The 18,130-nt window shown below is 36.8% G+C and overlaps 2 protein-coding genes across 2 annotated transcripts in view; both read left to right on the top strand.

Annotated features, from left to right (window-relative positions):
- Window positions 1-13,288, top strand: part of LOC128861697 (phosphatidylinositol 4-kinase type 2-beta) — a 52,295-nt gene extending 39,007 nt beyond the window's left edge. The window contains exons 3-8 of the mRNA XM_054100021.1: window positions 299-417; window positions 5,768-5,898; window positions 6,699-6,894; window positions 6,983-7,681; window positions 7,760-7,899; window positions 11,778-13,288. Coding sequence (XP_053955996.1) covers window positions 299-417; window positions 5,768-5,898; window positions 6,699-6,894; window positions 6,983-7,681; window positions 7,760-7,899; window positions 11,778-11,856 — 1,364 coding nt within the window. The 3' untranslated portion in view covers window positions 11,857-13,288. The remainder of the gene's footprint in view (window positions 1-298; window positions 418-5,767; window positions 5,899-6,698; window positions 6,895-6,982; window positions 7,682-7,759; window positions 7,900-11,777) is intronic.
- A 1,411-nt stretch (window positions 13,289-14,699) lies between these two features.
- Window positions 14,700-18,130, top strand: part of LOC128861683 (phosphatidylinositol transfer protein alpha isoform) — a 90,070-nt gene continuing 86,639 nt past the window's right edge. Inside the window, exon 1 of the mRNA XM_054099995.1 lies at window positions 14,700-15,703. Within this exon, the coding sequence (XP_053955970.1) occupies window positions 15,687-15,703 (17 nt within the window). The 5' untranslated portion in view covers window positions 14,700-15,686. The remainder of the gene's footprint in view (window positions 15,704-18,130) is intronic.

Here is an 18,130-nt window from a genome sequence, read left to right as displayed (position 1 = left end):
TGAATTAAATCTATTTATAATTAATTATCAGAAAAATATGTAAAAATGCTTCTAATTCTCACAAAAAAGTATTGTATTGCTGATTTAATAAAGTAATTTCTCGGTAAAAATGCCGAAATCTCGGGATTACATAAAAATATACTAAATTCTGCCGGCGGTTGGCACGCACGGGCGGGTGCCGTGTCATGGTTCTGCGCACAAATTTAATTAGTGAATGGGTTTTCTTTAAAAAATATAAATAGTTCCTTTAGTTTTTACTTTATTAACTTTTTTTTTTCTCTTTTTCGACTACTTACAGATGATCCCGCATTTAATGAAGTTGTGATCCAAGTGGAAGCGGCCATTGCGGCGGGCGTTATGCCAGAGCGTATCTATCAGGGCAGCAGTGGGTCATATTTTGTGAAGAATGCAGCAGGGGTAAGTGAAGTTAACGTAAAGAAATGTAATCTTTTGAAAACGATACCGCTTAATGAAACAAACCAGAGCGTGGCCGGCTAAGTTCAAACTTAGAGTTCCGTTATAAAAAACTTAAATGCTGCTAAAGAGGTGTATGCTTTTCGCAATACGCGTTGTGTAATTTGTTAGTTTAATTTTTTTAATTTGAGAAATTTAGAACGCCTGTTTTTAGAGTTCAAATGAGTTCCGCGTTTGTAAAATAATTTGAAGCAGTGTTCCCATGTACACAATCTAAAGGTAAAAAAATGGCAGGTACATTTGCAGCAAAATATTTTAAATAAGTCGAAGACGTTCATAAATAAATGGGTGCAACGGTATACCGAAATTGAAAACGTTGAGGAATTTGTCGGACGAGGTCCAAAAAAATATCTCTCCAATGCAAGATGAGAAGATCATTGATTGTCTGTGACAAAACCGAATTTATCGTTGGGTGAAACTGAAGCAGTTTTATGGAAAAGTGGTGTTAATATATCCAAAGAGAGGATTCGTGGATGCTTACGTGCAGAAGACCTCAACTTCCGCAGCACATTGGAAAAAAAAATACCAGTCTAACGGTTAGACGCGATAGAAGTGAAACCTTCCGTAAAACAAACTGAGAGAGAATGAGACGAAAGCAGCATTAGGAGCGGGATAATTATACATAGGTTCATTATAATATTGCTATAAAGTTCATATTTTATTTTCTTCATTTTATTATTACTCATCCTAAATGTTTTCAATTTCAACAAATGATACGAGTGTGATTGTCAACATATCTTTGAAATACCGCGTCAATTCTTGTTTTTGATCTCATTCTCTCTCAGTTTGTTTTACGGAAGGTTTCACTTCTATCGCGTCTAACCGTAAGACCGGGTCGATTTGTGGGAAGGCAAAAAAATCGCCCATTGCTCTGTGAAAATCATATTCTAGGGATCAGAATAAGAAATTTTGCCGAAGGAACCATACCTCTAAAACGATTTCTGATGTCCCCCAATATGGGTCGAACTTTTTAGTTTCTTTTCTATAACTCACATTCATTCATTTACATATGTTCTGACTAAATAAATTTCTTAAGAGAAAAAATAGATAATATAAATAAATAAAAATAAAGAAAAAAACATAGCCATTTAACTGATTTTTTCATGTAAAGGCCAAAAATGGTGATATTTTGAAATTGGGGGACATCAGAATTCGTTTTAGAGGTATGGTTCCTTCGGCAAAGTTTCTTATTTTGATCCCTATAATACGATTTTCATAGAGCAATGAGCGATTTTTAAATCGACCCGCCCTACTGTACATGCAATGCTGTGCCTATGAATGCGCGCTGGATTTCTTGAGAAATTTTACCGTATGTTTTGCTGTGGCGAGGCACATACACATGGCAGAAAAAGTCTGCGTTCACCCACTGTTATAAAGTATTAAAATAATTTAACGTGTTTATCTTAAAACTCTCAGTTATTTCTTTTCACTTATTTCAAAGAAAATTATTCATAGAGGGTATGAACAAAATTTTTTGGAGTTTGAGCTGTGTCGTGTTCAGATAACGGGATTGTAGTACAGTTACTTAAATAGGCTAAGCAGAAAAAGTGTGCGTTCATTTCGAATAGTGACGATTACACTAGTCTACAAGGAAAAGTATCCGAAATAATTTAAACTAATATCTGCTTCTCTGTCCATGCAAAATTCGGATTGATAACTAAAATTAATTTATTAGTTTGAGTTTTCGAGATATCCTAACCTAAAAGTGCAAAAAACCCCATTTTTGCCCATATTTGAGGTTATGTAGCCTTGCAGATGTTTTCTTTCACCAAAATTAAAGGATGGCATCTTTAAATACAATCCTTCTTTTTTCAAATGGCGTTTTGTTTGCTCAAATATCATTTTTTTTCGCAGAGATATCGCATTTTGAAATTTTCATGTTTCGAAATTTTCCTACACCTGAAAATCGATTAAGATAACATAGACATGATATATTCGATTACTAATTTTCTTGAATTGAGTCTTATTTTTCTTAAAATTTTGTCTCACACCATAAGTGTGCTGACTCACCACATCCCTACACTATCTAACCTTTGGGTACCGAGTCACACACAGCCCTAACCCCTAGAAACCACCCCTATCATACCGCGAGCAGGCTAACCCACATAACCGCAAGCAGGCTTTCCCACAAACTCCAAATTTACATACTATTAATCCATATATTTCAGGCCCTCAAACCCAAGAAAATTAGTAAGCGACTATATCATGTCTATGTTATCTTAATCGATTTTCAGGTGTAGGAAAATTTCGAAACATGAAAATTTCAAAATGCGATATCTCTGCGAAAAAAAATGATATTTGAGCAAACAAAACGCCATTTGAAAAAAGAAGGATTGTATTTAAAGATGCCATCCTTTAATTTTGGTGAAAGAAAACATCTGCAAGGCTACATAACCTCAAATATGGGCAAAAATGGGGTTTTTTGCACTTTTAGGTTAGGATATCTCGAAAACTCAAACTAATAGAGCAATTCTGAGGCCAGATTTGGATTCAGCCCCTCATAAACCTTCGGAAATATATAGTCCGGTTTCTGGGTCTGAATGTTGGTTAAATTTTGTCGGCCTGTGTTATTTGCATGGCAATTACGTTAAATTAAATTTTAAATCATTCATGTAGTTGACGCGGTTAAGAACAAATCTAAAGAGGGGAAAATTGGTATTAGAAATACAGTTTTTGTTACTATGGACCAAAGGCGAAAAGAAATAGATATTGGTGAAAGGAAAATCATTGTAAGTTTGTGGCAAAATAGTAAGAGCTATCGGGAAATCGCGAAAATTGTTGGGAGGCAATACTCCTCAGTCCAAAGAGTGATAAACAACTTCAAGCAAACGAATTGTTTGGAGTCTAAGCCTCGTTCTGGGCGTCCAAAAAAAATGACGGAAAGAGAAGAACGCAACATAACTATTCTTGTGAATTCTAATCCACGACTAACAGCAAGCCGAATTTCAAAAGACATAGAAGTAAAATACCAAAAGATAGTACATCCAGATACAGTAAGAAAAATTCGAAAAAGAATCGGATTTCACGGCAGAGTGGCCCGAAAAAAACCCTTCATATCGCGAGTAAATCGACTTAAGCGGATGGCTTTCGCCAAGGAATACGTAAACAAGCCACCTGAGTTTTGGAATAGTGTGATTTTTTCAGATGAGGGCAAGTTTTGCATTTTCGGGATAAAAAGTCGTAAAATTATTTGGAGGAAAAACGGAACGGCACCTGGAAAGCAAAATTTGGTACCTACGGTAAAGCATGGGGGAGGAGGTGCCATGATATGGGGGTGTATGGCTAGTTCGGGCGTTGGAAATATGCAGTTTTTTGAGTCGATAATGAACAGACATGATTATCTCGATATTTTAAAAACGAATTTGAGAGAAAGTGCAATCAAACTGGGACTCGGTGAAAGATTTGTTTTCCAACAGGACAACGACCCGAAACACACAGCAGAGATTGTTGGGTTGTGGTTGTTGTATAATGTTCCAAAACAACTTCGCACACCCCCACAATCACCTGACCTTAACCCCATTGAGCACTTATGGGACGTTCTAGAAAAAAAAAAATACGAGAGCGTACAATAACTAGCAAGGAAATGCTTAAGAACGCGCTAAACGAGGAATGGGAACCCATAAGTCCAGAAATAACAGCCAACCTAGTTGGATCAATGAAAAGACGCCTCCTAGAAGTCATAAAAAGCCGGGGATATCCAACTAGCTATTAATTTTAAAACATTTCTATGATCTTAAGCCTTTTTTTATTTTATTATTATTGAAGTGAACGCAAACTTTTTCCGTTTAGTTTGAATGGCCTTTTTAATTTTATGTGATCTCATTTTAAATTTGATTTTGTTATTGGTAGCGAAATATGTGTGATAGTTACGTTTAAGTGAACTTAATAAAACTCATTAAAAAAAAATTCTGAAATATTTATTGTTTTGAACTTTTTCTAATGCAAAGAATATTTGCATAGGTGAACGCAGACTTTTTCTACTATGTGTATGTACATACACACAACATATATACATATATCCGCATATATACATACATATATAAATTCACAAATTTAAATTTGTACATGCAATGCTGTGCCTATGAATGTGCGCTGTGCCTATGAATGCGCGCTGGATTTCTTGAGAAATTTTACCTTATGTTTTGCTGTGGCGAGGCACATATGTACATACACACAACATATATACATATATCCGCATATATACATACATATATAAATTCACAAATTTAAATTTGCTTATGCCATCCTTCTGTGTGCCTGGTAATGAAGCATTTTCTATACATACATATATATACGTATATCTTTTTTCTTCTTCTTTTTGGTGTCGCTTTTTCGTTTCACTTTTTCTCAAATCACTCCCAACGATTCTAAAGAAGTTTTCACTTCAAAAACCACTGCTGTCATTATTACACATTGAAAAAATACTTGCATGGGCTAAGGCAAATTCATAACGGAACAGTACAAACGTAACATTCACGGGTCAATCTTTCTTTTGGGCAAATAATCGTTTATCATACGCCTCAAACTGTCACTCTCTGAGGATACATTGTCCTCCCACCGAAGGAGTTTTGCTTGTTAAGAAAGCTGCCGAGATGTTTTTTTTAGGTGGGCTACACAACATTGGCTTTGGAAATAACTTTCTAATATTTCCCATCATTGTTCAAGCGCTTCATTTCAAGACTTCCAGCAGGAAAGCGCTGTCACTGTCAAAATAACATACGACATCGTACAAATGACCAAAAAAAGACAATATGGACTATCCTGTTAATAGGCGCCGAGAAGGTTTAACGTCACTTTCTATTTTAAAACATTTGAATTTAATATTTGGTCTCGTCTCCTATCGTATTAATTTATCGTTTACTTATGAACCAGCAATTGAACTCCTATGTTCTTTTCTCGAATAGAGTGCCCCTTATTTTCATTTTCAGCAGTTTTTGCCCCACCGTCGTAGTTGAAATGATTTTCAAGCAATTTTCCATTATGTACATAAATTATGATTATAGGTATGTATGAATGTATGTGTGTATATATTATTTGAACATATTTGGCGTCTGTTTGTCTGCGTGGCTATCAGTTAGTTTTTGGCAGCTACGCTTACATATCAACTGCTTGTTGACAGCGGTCGCTACAGTAAATGACTTCTTTACGGGGAAATTCCATGATTGAGTTGGCTTTTGTGCGAATTTTTGGTAGCAAGTCAAACAACCCTTTAAATGCATTCCTTTTGTTTTTATTATTTCTTATCTAATTTGTATTATTTTTCTAGATTAAAATATTTTTGATCTGCTTCCAGAAAATCTTGGGTGTTTTCAAGCCGAAAGATGAGGAACCCTACGGACGACTGAATCCGAAATGGACCAAGTGGATGCATAAATTGTGCTGTCCTTGCTGCTTTGGACGCGCCTGTCTGATACCGAACCAAGGGTAAATAAAATATATAGATATATATTTGTAGAATAAGAGGATTCACTTGCACGATGAAGTGTTCTAAATTCGTTCATTGTGTAACTATTTGTGGGGAAACCAGGGAACGGGAAGCGGGTTATAAGTAAGGGCACATAACTGAATGATGACTATTTACTAAGTGCTACTTTGGACTAAGTAGGCAATTGAGTATTAAAGTCCATTCTCGACGGTCAAAACTAAAACTTTACAAGGCTCTCATCGTGCACAGAAGACACAGATACAAATGCTCCGGCTCGGATAGTATTTGATGCGGTACCAGCTGGTGGTAGCAGAGGAAGGGGAAGGTCTCCTCTGTCCAAATGGTGGTGGTTCGCACGAGAAAGAAATGACGTAAGCGGTTGTCGCGCCAGTTAAGAAGAATAAGAAGTTAAAGCTCCTTATCTTCCTCACTACGTGGATGCTTAACGGATAATGCTCGGTTAGGACACCCACTAAAACCGAGAGTTGAGACTTTGTTAGTTCAGGAGTTCCCTCGGGCGCCTCCCATTTGGAGGGATCTCGCAATCTCGCTTGTTTAGTTCTTGCTCAGATTTAAAGTCATAGATCATTTATAGAAGATAAACCGTTACATTGAAATATTTGTTTTAAAAAGCAGGACAGTCCAGTGACCCAGCTTGATACAAACGAGCAAGAAATAATTGCAAGGGAATGGAAATCATTCTTACTTCCTTTAGGTTAAATCAGAATTATAGAATTTTTAAATATTCCTTGCACGCCATTAGATTATTTCCAAAAACCAATTATTCATATATTTTCAGCTACTTGTCGGAGGCTGGCGCCAGCCTGGTAGATCGTAAACTAAATTTGAATATTGTACCAAAGACCCGCGTTGTACGGCTAGTCGCCGAAACTTTTAACTACGCACGCATTGATCGGCAAAAGGCGAAACTAAAGCGGCGCATCAAAGAACACTATCCGTCAGCGCATTTCAATCGCATGAGTTTGCCGCTTAAGGTAATTCTTAGTGAATCTATTTATACACTTCTTCTTCGACCCAGCTATGAAAATTCCTAATCATTTCGTTCTTTTTCACCCCATCTAGACTGGTTCCTTTCAGCTTTTCGTTGAAGGCTACAAAGATGCTGACTATTGGTTGCGTCGCTTCGAACAAGAACCACTCAGTGTAAAACTTGGCGAATCATTTCAGCTACAATTCGAACGGCTCGTTGTACTCGACTACATTATTCGTAACACAGATCGTGGCAACGACAACTGGTTGATACGTTATGTGCGGCCTGCCGCCGAAGTGGGTGCTTCCAGCAAAGGCCTACGGTTCAGGTCAGTTGTTACACCTACCAAAGCAACCTCAGTTACAACAAATGAAGAGCAAGCGAAAGAAAAACAAGCGCTGCAAAGCAATGGTGGTATTGAAGTAGTTAAAAAATCGACGGGTGCACAACAGGCAGAAAATGAATTAGTGATGTCAGCGAAAACAGACGACATGAAACAAGATGTAACATTTGAGCAAAATGAGGGGGATAGAAACAATCCAAACAATCCATCTACTAGCAAAAATAGTGATGAGTCGGCGGAAGGTAAGATCTTGCTTGCGGCAATCGATAATGGGTTGGCCTTTCCATTCAAACATCCCGATTCGTGGCGTGCATATCCGTATCATTGGGCGTGGTTGCCGCAAGCGAAAGTGCCATTTAGTGAGAAGACGAAAAACCATGTGCTGCCATTATTGTCCGATATGAATTATGTGGAGGAAATTTGCACCGATTTATTTTACTTATTTCAGGTGTGTGTGTACATTTTTAAAGGCGAATTTAAAATAGGTAAATATTTATTTTGCTTTTTTCTTACTTTATGTTTGCAGCAAGATAAGGGCTTCGATAGACGGCTCTTTGAACGTCAAATGTCTGTGATGCGTGGTCAGATTTTGAATTTAACACAAGCGCTTAAAGATGGAAAATCGCCTGTGCAGTTGGTGCAGATGCCGGCGGTGGTGGTGGAAAGGTAAGACATACAGTGTTTTAGCCAACATTTTTTTATTTATTCCTTTATTATGGCACTTGGGAACATAGAGCTTCAATAAAATATTTATATCTATTAACGGCTCTTCTCTTTGCGAGAAGTTTGGTTAACCTTCTAAATCTCGAAGGTTAGAATGCCTTCAGGTAATTTCTGGACGACCGGGTCGTCTTTGTCTTTGAGGGTGCCATTCCAACGCTGCTCTGCTTATCTGAGAGTGTGCCCGATCCACCGCCATTTACGACCCCTAATCACTTTCGGCTTCACTGTGGCCTTCGTCACAGTCAGCCACGCCACGCTACTAGATGACATTTTACAGTCGACACTCCCGCCAGGGCTGAAGAGGTGGGCCGCGAACTACCTGAATGGTCGTCATTTGTCGGTGATATTTCGAGACCAAACATCGAACAAGACAAGGAAATGTTGCTGTCGACTTTTAAAGCAATAGGCCGACCGGTTCTAAACTATGCTGCGCCTGTCTGGTCGCCTGGAACCAGTGATTCGCAGTGGACGAAGCTTCAGACCTGCCAAAACACTGCATTAAGGACCGCGACAGGATGTCTCCTGATGTGACTTATACAACATCTACATGATGAGGCCCTAATGCTGCCTATTAAGGAGCATAACAAATTGCTCAGTAAGTAGTTTCTGGGTGTTTCTAGAGTGTTACCGCAGGCCTCACCCATGCAGACACCTGCTCGAGCCTGAGCCACTTCGCAGGCACATCAGGAGGCATGTCCTCAACTATGCGGACGAGATCTCAGACAAAACCAACAGACTGCTACTGGATCGGATAGTATACAGACAGGCCATAAACGACATTCATCGGGAGACTCTCACCACCTTCTTAAGCTACCGACCCTCGAATGCCGTTATCGGAGTCCAACCACCACCAATCGCAGACGAAGAGATCCAACTTCCCCGAGAGTCCCGCGTAACCTTGGCACAATTACGGTCTGGATATTGTACCAGGTTAAACTCCTACTTATCCAGAATCGACCCCGACATACTAAACATATGTCCAGCATGTGAAGGCACCCCGCACGACACTAACCACCTTTTCACACGCCCCATTAAACCCACTCATCTAACACCCCTCTCCCTCTGGACCCAACCCGTCGAAACAGCTAGTTTCCTGGGCCTACCGTTAGAGGAGCTAGGCGAAGACGCCCGGTGATTACGCTACACTGACAGAGCAAAGGTACTGCTACAACACTAACAACAACCCCTTTTGGATTGGTTCTTGCTCGGTGATCTGTCAGGAGTCCGCATTTCGAATAGTGTTAGGCTAAAGTTTATTACGTATAATATAATCCGAAGGCGGTTGTTTGTAAAGCTTTGTGATTTCTGCGTATTGCTTCTTCTTGAAGTACCACTCTGGTACTCCCAGTAGCATTAAGGCGCCGTTTTGATAACATTACTAGACCTCCAACAGCCAGAGCTGTTGATGAAATAGAGAATATTGATGTGATTTAAGCTGGCGCACTGCCTCAGGCTCTCGAACAAAGGAGCTCTCGGTGACCTTAATCGTCTAACTGCCAAACCTGGACATTTACAGAGAAAGTGTTCAACAGTCTCGTTCTCTGAAAACTCCCCACAGCTTCTGTAATGAGGGCGATCTGGGTGTATGCCGATCGTCCAGTGACCGGTAAACACAGGTATGGCGTAGAGTCCCCAAGACTTTCTGAGTCCTCCGTTTATTGTACTGGAGCCAAAGGGTTTTCGAAGAATTTTCTGCGCTTGCCTGAGAAATAAGTTGCGCAATTCCTCTTTAACAATAGTCAAGAGGATACCTATGGCCTGGTAGGAGGTCTCTAAGACCAATTCAGTCCCTTTCCTGGCAATTTCATTTCCCTCTATGTTTCCGTGTAATAATTGCCCATATCTCACTATTGTACAAATATGTCCTTGAATTATTATTTTTGGTTAAATTATTACTTTATTGCATATTTCTTTTCCTTCTGGAACCGCAATTTCAAGGGGTGATCGAATTTTAAACAGTGAAGTGTGCGCTATGTCAGTGCCTGGGAATAGAGTGTATTCAAATTTTAGAACTCATTCTGAGAGGCGTATTTGGTTACTTTTCTCCTAGCCACACGTGGCAGCAATTGAGTTCATTACAAGAATGGAGTACTTCTGAGAACTTTAAATTGTATATATTCCAATTTTCTACACTTTCGTGTTTGTCTTTTTACTCAATAGGCAGATGAGATCTTTGATTTGGCATCCATAGTAGAGTATTTAATCTAAGTTTCTTGCTGATGACTTTCAATTCAATATTTGCATGTCCAATTACGTATCATCAAGAGGTTGCACAAACTGGAGTGCGCATGGTCATCAAAAAGGTGAAATGGTCTAACCCATCACTATTATGTATATACCTAAATATCGCTGAAATATTAATTTCAAGTCATCAAATAATCAATTAATCAAAAACAGCGTCAATCTGCACTGGGTGCTTATACATATTTCTGTTTAGAGAAGAACGGCAGAATTTCCTGTATTCATAAATTCACAAGTTATTACCAGAACTGTTACTTAGAAAAAGTGCATAGATCTGGAGGCCTGCAAAGCCTTTGTATTCCGGCTAGCTTGACGAAAGCAAAATGAGTAACTTCCAGACTTGCAAAAAATAACCACCAAACTATATAAATGAGAAAGAGACCGACTCCATTTGAAACGACCGTTTTTAATTATGCAGCACTGGTCGTTTGGGTTTAAAACTTCAGTGTGTCTAATTCTATATGTTCTAATATTTATTATAAAATGTATAGACACCACCATTAGCTATATGGGCTTCAGATCTTTGAGTCACTGTAATTAACACAAAGTTTCTGCGAAAATTGTGGAGGTATTCAGGCGAATTCGCCTGTGTGACCGTCCATATTTGTTTTCCTTTGAGTTTTTGCTTAACTATTGCCTAAACATTTTCAATAGGGTTGGCATTAGGCGACTATGAAGGTCAATCCAATATTTCAATCCCAATTTATTGTTCCTTCCTTCCGTTGTCTTCTTGTAAAATCCTAGGTTGGCTAATTCTTCTAAATAGCTTCGTAGCTGACGGTAATAATAATTTTTGATAAATTTTATTCATCAAAACTACAATCAAATTGGCGATAAATACAATTAAACGGCCAAATCCTTTTTCGAAGAGGAAGTCCCAAATATGAACCTTAACCGGATGTTTAACATTTCTTAGACAGACGTATATTTACAGTGTTACCCGCTTTAAGATATTTTCCATTCCGTTCGACGATCTATTGAAACTCAGGTACTGAAATTGGTACACAAGGCCATAGTAAAAGCAGGGCTCCAATTATTTCAAGGAGCTTTTTCTATTCATCAGATCTTCCCAAATCCTTGCTATATTCGCAATATTAAATTGGCGTGTTAGTAGTAGTAGTTAGTATCTGAACGTCAGTTTTTTTATCGCGCCCGCCTTTGGGCGATTCCACCTACCCGTGGCAATTAAGGTTTGAAAAACACAAATCGTTTTAAAAATGAATTAACGCTTAATTTTGTCAAATGAATATTAAGGTCGGTCTCTTTCTCCTTTGCTTTCCTCTTCATATTTACAAGGTGGCTCAAAATGAATCGGCCTATTGGTTGTGAATAGACAGCTGCAGTATACAAATAGAAAATCAATGAAGTGCGTAAAGGTCAAAATAAAGATTTTCATCATGCAAAATCATTTTTTTTATTTAAAAAAATGTAACTGTATGTTATTGCGTCATCTTGTACTTTCTATCTTAACTGGGGTGCTCAAAAAGGGTTGATCTGTTTTTTTAGTCACTTTCGTTGCCAATGTTTATAACTTTTCCATCTTTCGGTCAATATTCAATAAAATTTTTCATCATTTCCAGGTCACGCGGTCAAAATAGTCGCTTCTTTTCGTTTACGCAACGCTTTCAAAATAAGAGTCCTTTCTTTTCGTGGTGCTAACATGAGCGCAACAAGAACTCCGATAAACATTACAACAAAAGCAGCCGGAACTATAAGAAAATGGATTGAACCGACGACGCATCTAATAAAAGCAGAGGCAGAGAGACGGCGCATTAAAAGAGGGAAAAGTTATTTCAATGCATCGGCGTTGCATCGTCTATTTTCATGTCTAAAATATGATCTTGACAATGACCTGAGCCAACTACTTTATGATGTATCTGTCTGAGATTGTGGAATTTAACTATCGCATAATTGTTTGTTCGTCTTTGTAATGGCTGTCGTTCAGCGACGAGTATCTCCGATAATGGTAACACCTCACAGGAAGCGCATTGTTTTCCAAAATGAAATAGTAACTGTTAACGTATACATATGTATGAGTATATGAGTACACAATATGTGCGTATGTAAAACTAAACGGTCCATACATTTCGACGCCTTTTAGTGACCATTTCGGCATACTTACATACACACAGAAGTAACACAAAGAACATGCATACACACCCTCGTATTTATCGTTTGTTTTATTAGTTTGTAGTTTTATATTAGTAATACTGTGTATAATGCTATGTGTAAAGCAAAATATTTTCACATAAATTTTTGTATACTTTCATAAATTTGCCTAACTTGAATTTGAAATTGTTGTAATTTTATAATAGCTCTATGCTGCATAATGTTATTTACTTATTAATGAAAGAAAGCTAACGTTTATATACGTATTATATACATATAGCTGCTCACATTTATACATACATCCATCTTCCGATATTCACCAGCAAGCAATATTTTCACATTGAAAATATAACTCGTCTATGGAAACCGAATATCGTAAAGAGAAATTATATGCAAAGTGAAATTTCTAATTAATGTGGGAATATCAGACATAGTTTTGTGCATCTTCATTCCAACAACAATAAAAATCAAAGTAAAAAGTATGTGCTGCAAAATTTTATTTTACATAAGAAATAAAAAATTTGTCCAAAGTCGCGATCTCCCTCCTCTTAACTACATAGGCAACCGGAACTCGCGCTCCTGCATATGTGTAAGATTTAAAAAAATATTATAAAGCATATAAATCACATTCATTCATATCCGCAATTGCATAAATACATATACATACATACATATAAAAAAAAAAATCATATATATATTAGTATAAATGAAAGTAATGGGATTGTTTAATGCTAAAATCCAACCCAAATCAATCTATTCAATGATGTAATCGAGTACACCGATACGTTTACGATGTTTAATGCAATTAGGTAGGCAAAACTAAAATAAAAAATAATATATTAAAATAACGTCTGTGTATATAATTCTTAAACTGGAATTTCACCTAACGCTCTTTAGTTGATATTTGAGCAAACAAAAAAAAAAAAACTGATAAATATAAAAGAAATTATTGAATATTTACTGCAACTAACACTTGGATGCACACACACCACGCCTATATACATTTATGTGTAAAATAAGCCCTCAATATATACACATCTAAACTTATTAGATACATATATACACCCGCGCAACTATTCCATATGTATATATTTATTGCGAAGTAAAATAAATAAAAAATTAATATAACTGATATACAACCTAAGGCATTAGGGAATTTATGTGGAAAATTGGAGTATGAAATTTAGTTACTGCATAAAATGGCCATGAGATAATATGAGAAAAAAGATACTTACATATATATGAACACATGCATGGTACGTACACACATGTGGTATTGTGTGAGTGTGTATATGAGCGGATTAATCTACATACTATATATAAATGAATAAAACAGTATTGAATGAAAATTAAAAGTAACCGAGTTTTAATGGTTAGTTATTGGGGCGGTTGAGTTTAATTATTTTCAAAATATATTGGGGAGTTCACCGATATAAAACGGTTATGATTGTTGAAACAATAGTCGATTAAAATCCGAGTCAAGTTTTTACGTTTTCGTGGAAATGTACATACGCTCTTAAAAGTCAAATTGCCTCATTGCAGGAAATCTTAAACTCTTTCCTTAGAAGTCCACGGATAACTTAGTTTAGAACAGTTTCATTGAGACGTACCACTTTTGCGGCAAAAATACGTTGAGTGTGTAGGATTGCTTTAGTGATTGCAGGAGTTTTGCCTCGTAGAGCTTTCTTTAAAGAAAATAATTGAAAATTGAACTTACTGAATAATTCAAAATTAATACAGTTTTGTGAAATATGGATTGCATTGAAAAGGTGGTATATGCAAGTCAATGACTGCTGGGATGAAAGTCTGTGGACGTATGTAAAAACGGCAGAGGTTCCGGTTTCGTACATTTATGTACTTTTGCGTAGTATAACGGCTTACGTCCTGCTTTCATACCCCACTACTGATTAAAACCATTATATCAAAATCGCATAAATTAGCTTCCAACTGCGGTTATATCTCGGTCCTTTGTTCCCTATAGAAGTCTTCTCATAAAACTAAGCTTTTTTCCAGTATAAATCTGCCATAAACAATGTGTTATTGGGGAATCTGGTTCATCCTATAGTAGTCCAAGTTGAGAAACATGTTACGGCGAATTGTTATGTGAATGAATGAATAGCAAAAGAATTTTTACTTGAGAGTTTTCTAAGAGAGAACCGTTTAACCATAGTTAATATCCATATGTTAAATTAATTTTCATTTTGCATCCTAATACTTTTTTCACCGAGAAGTCACTTTTAAGCGATTTCCAACACAGGTATACAGCTGTTTAAGCGCAGCTAACTTGACATATTCTTTTTTGACATTTGTCGAACGTCCAACTCTAGTGCTACTCTTCACATATGGCGTGTGTTTTTCTAGCGGAAGAGAGATAGCCGGTTTTGGTTTGTAATCGGTATCCGGCAGTTGGCAGAAAGAAAAGGAAATCATCCCTGAAACAGTTGCCTTTTTTTCCGATTGGAACAATTCAATTGTCAAATTGTTCCCTTGAGTTAAACAACTCACATTTTGTGCTCCAATTTGATCGATTTATCCTTGATATAAACTGTGCGAAAATATAAAAAGTATCTAATTCATTAAAATAAATATATGCGTTTTTAACCGTTGCGTATTATCAGTACATGTACAAACATCACTGGTTCACGTGTCATTCAGCCAACCAACCATTAATTGGCAGCGCCGTCAAGTCTTCAACACTCACAAAGGTGGAGCGAAAGTGAAAATTGAAATTTATCATTGCTAAACTCTCGGTTATGCCGGACTTTTCTGCTTGTGTTCTCTACGCTCGCTAGACGCAAAATATTAGGAAAGTGGATAATATAACTGTAGAATTGCGTTTTAGGTGTTTATAAATTAAGTGTCAATAGCCAGAAAATAGTTTAAGAATTGGTCGAGAAAATTGTGGAATGCTGCATTTATAATCAGTTCAAAAGTGCGAGAAATTTGTTCTTCAACAGTTAAATCTGCAAGTGCAAAACGCCAAAAAAGATTAGTTTAATTTCATTGCGAGTAGGGAATGAAAGAGCAGCAGAGTTCAGTATAAGAAAAAATTGTGTGATCTGTGATTCTGTGAGAACTTGTCATATATTCTGTCTGCGTCAATACCAAAGCCAAAACTAGCGCCAGCTTCTGAACGACAACGCTAGCTTTTTTTAACGATAAATTCATACTCGCGTTCGGCTAATTGTAATCGGTGCAATCGGTTGCGTTCACCCACACGTTTTATTTTCGCAAAAAAAGTTAAAGACGAAAGCCAAAACAAAAGTTGATAAAGTAAAAAAGTATTAAAACAAGTGTTCAAAGCGTTTAAATCTGAAGTGAAACGTGTGCATCAGTTACTACAACAGGAGTTAGAGCAACGACAACAAGAACATACGAAAATGCTGATCAAAGAATAGTAAGTACCATCACTTTACTGCTTCCCGAAAATCAATCAACTATAAGTGGGCGGAAGGGATGTGTAATGGTGTTATTATCAAAGTCTTCCTTGTACATATATACGCCAACAGCTAATTGTTATTGTTCTTCTGATTGGCTGATGTATCAGTATCAGCTAAGGCGGTGCGTTACTACACATACCTCTTTCTTCACCCACCTTCTAAGGCATGCGATTTTTGACCATGAAAAAAGTTCAGCCTATGCAAGCAAACGATTTGACGCGGCATCAATGCCACGCGCAGCTATCGTTAACGAAGGGTGCGTACAAAAAGAATGCTGCACTTCACAACTATTTTAAATAGCTTACAAAGTAACGTTATCTGATTTAGTAGACATTTTAATTCTCGTTTTGTCGACGCTAAGAATTTAATGGATTTATCATATAATTGCCAAGAAAATTGCGACAAATCGATTTTTGGTCTCGCACGAAGTCTGAACTCAAATTGAGTGACGTTAGCTGCGCTGCCGGAATATATGTACGTACTGTACAACACATGTGTATAGTAGTTGCTGTGCAAGCATATTCTGCCAGCGTCGATATCGGCGTTGCTGAGACTCTTGTTTTCGGTGTTCCGTTTTTTTGCTTTTTTATTGGGATATGTGTCACCTCCTCATTTCACTTCCAAATAGATTTTTTTCTAAATATGTATGTAGCTGCTGTTCATTGATTTATAACATTGTATTAGAATTTTCATGTTTCCTATCTTTTACTCGTGAATTTTTTTGTGCCTCAAACGTCAAACATTGCACACTGGTACGTTGTAAACGAATATATTTTTTTTTTTTTTTGGTGAGGTAATAGAACGCGGTTTTTGGCTGCGTCCACGTTGGCGTCATGTCATCGTTCACTATGAATGGCATTGCCAACTGGAGCTTTATTTTTACTTCAATAAAATGAGAATTTTGTGAAGCAAAAGAGTAAGAAATCTAAAAGGGAAAGATACCTATAGCACCAGTTGTCCGTAAGAAACCTCAACAAAACTGATTCCATTTTACAAGGAGGTCAATGAAACTTGAGCTTTTTTAAGGTATATATTCTTTTAAATTATATCAAGATAAAGATACCAACTATAAATCCAATAAGGTTAAAATATGACTTATAATTGTGACAAAATATAAATGCAATTGTGTCATCCCGTTTGAAGAAGAGTGGCAAAATGGGCTCTAAGAAGTTGAGAAAAATTAAAGCTGCAATATTGGTAGAATGGCCAAAATTCTAAGTGAGTACGACACGGAGAACCTGTCGTCAGGTTATGCTAAGTCGATTAGAAGTTTCGAAAGTTGCTAAGTGATGCGATACTAAATATTAAATAAGTGCTTTTATCACCTTATAATAAAAGATTATAAAAGCACTTTGTTGATGAGTTGAAATGTGGGTATTTTTATTTTTGTAATTTCAAAACAGTTCTGTGCTCACTATATCTAATATTTTTAGTAGCATTATAATACTAAATAAAAGTAAATATAATAAAATAGAAGTAAAAGCACCCATAATACAAGGTGGACCATATAGCGTTTGCTTTTTGAACCACCTATTTTTTGAGATTGGTAACACAAATGACATGTCAAATGTGTTCATAATTTACTTAAAGGTTTGACATTTACAAAATGGGACGCTATACGCTTGAACAAAATTGGGAAATATTGAAAACCTATTTCCAAAGTGGTGAGTCTTGTTGTTTTTGTTGTTGTAGCAGTATCTTCGCCCTGTCAGTGTAGTGTAATTACCGGTCGTCTTCGTCTAGCTCATCTAACGGTAGGCCCAGGAAACTGGCTGTTTCGACGGGTTGGGTCCAGAGGGAGAGGGGTGTTAGATGAGTGGGTTTGTTGGGGCATGTGAAAAGGTGGTTAGTGTCGTACGGGGTGCCTTCACATGCTGGACATATCGAACCCTAAATACAAAAGGGTCACAACTCAAAATACTAAGATTTTCAGGAGAGACGAAAAACGTTTTATGTAAAAATTATTGTAATATTTAAAGAAAATATTGTTCCATCATGAAAATATACAACATTGAAGAAGGTTCTACTATATTTTTTCCAATTTTATATTATGTTTGCGAAAATAAAACAAAATTTTGATTTATGGCTCTTTAACTGAAATTTTTTCGTTTAACTAGTGATATTATCTTAAGTTGTGCCTTTTTAACTGATAAAATGTTTTAATTTTATAAGTTTTCTAACCTAATTGAACTCACTTTTCACAACTAAAGAGGCACAATGCAAAATAATATACCACGAAATTTATCACTTTTTACAGTTATTGAGGCAGAACTCAAAATAAAACTCTTTATGTGTAATAAAAGTAATCAGCTGTTCTTGAGCCCATTAATGCAACTAAAAATAATTCTCTTTAGTTGATCGTGCGAAAGCAACACACTTGACAT

The sequence above is a fragment of the Anastrepha ludens genome, chromosome 2 (assembly GCF_028408465.1).
Source record: "Anastrepha ludens isolate Willacy chromosome 2, idAnaLude1.1, whole genome shotgun sequence".
NCBI lineage: Eukaryota > Metazoa > Arthropoda > Insecta > Diptera > Tephritidae > Anastrepha > Anastrepha ludens.
Note: the sequence above shows the minus strand (reverse complement) of the source record. Positions and strands in the feature narration are given on the sequence as shown.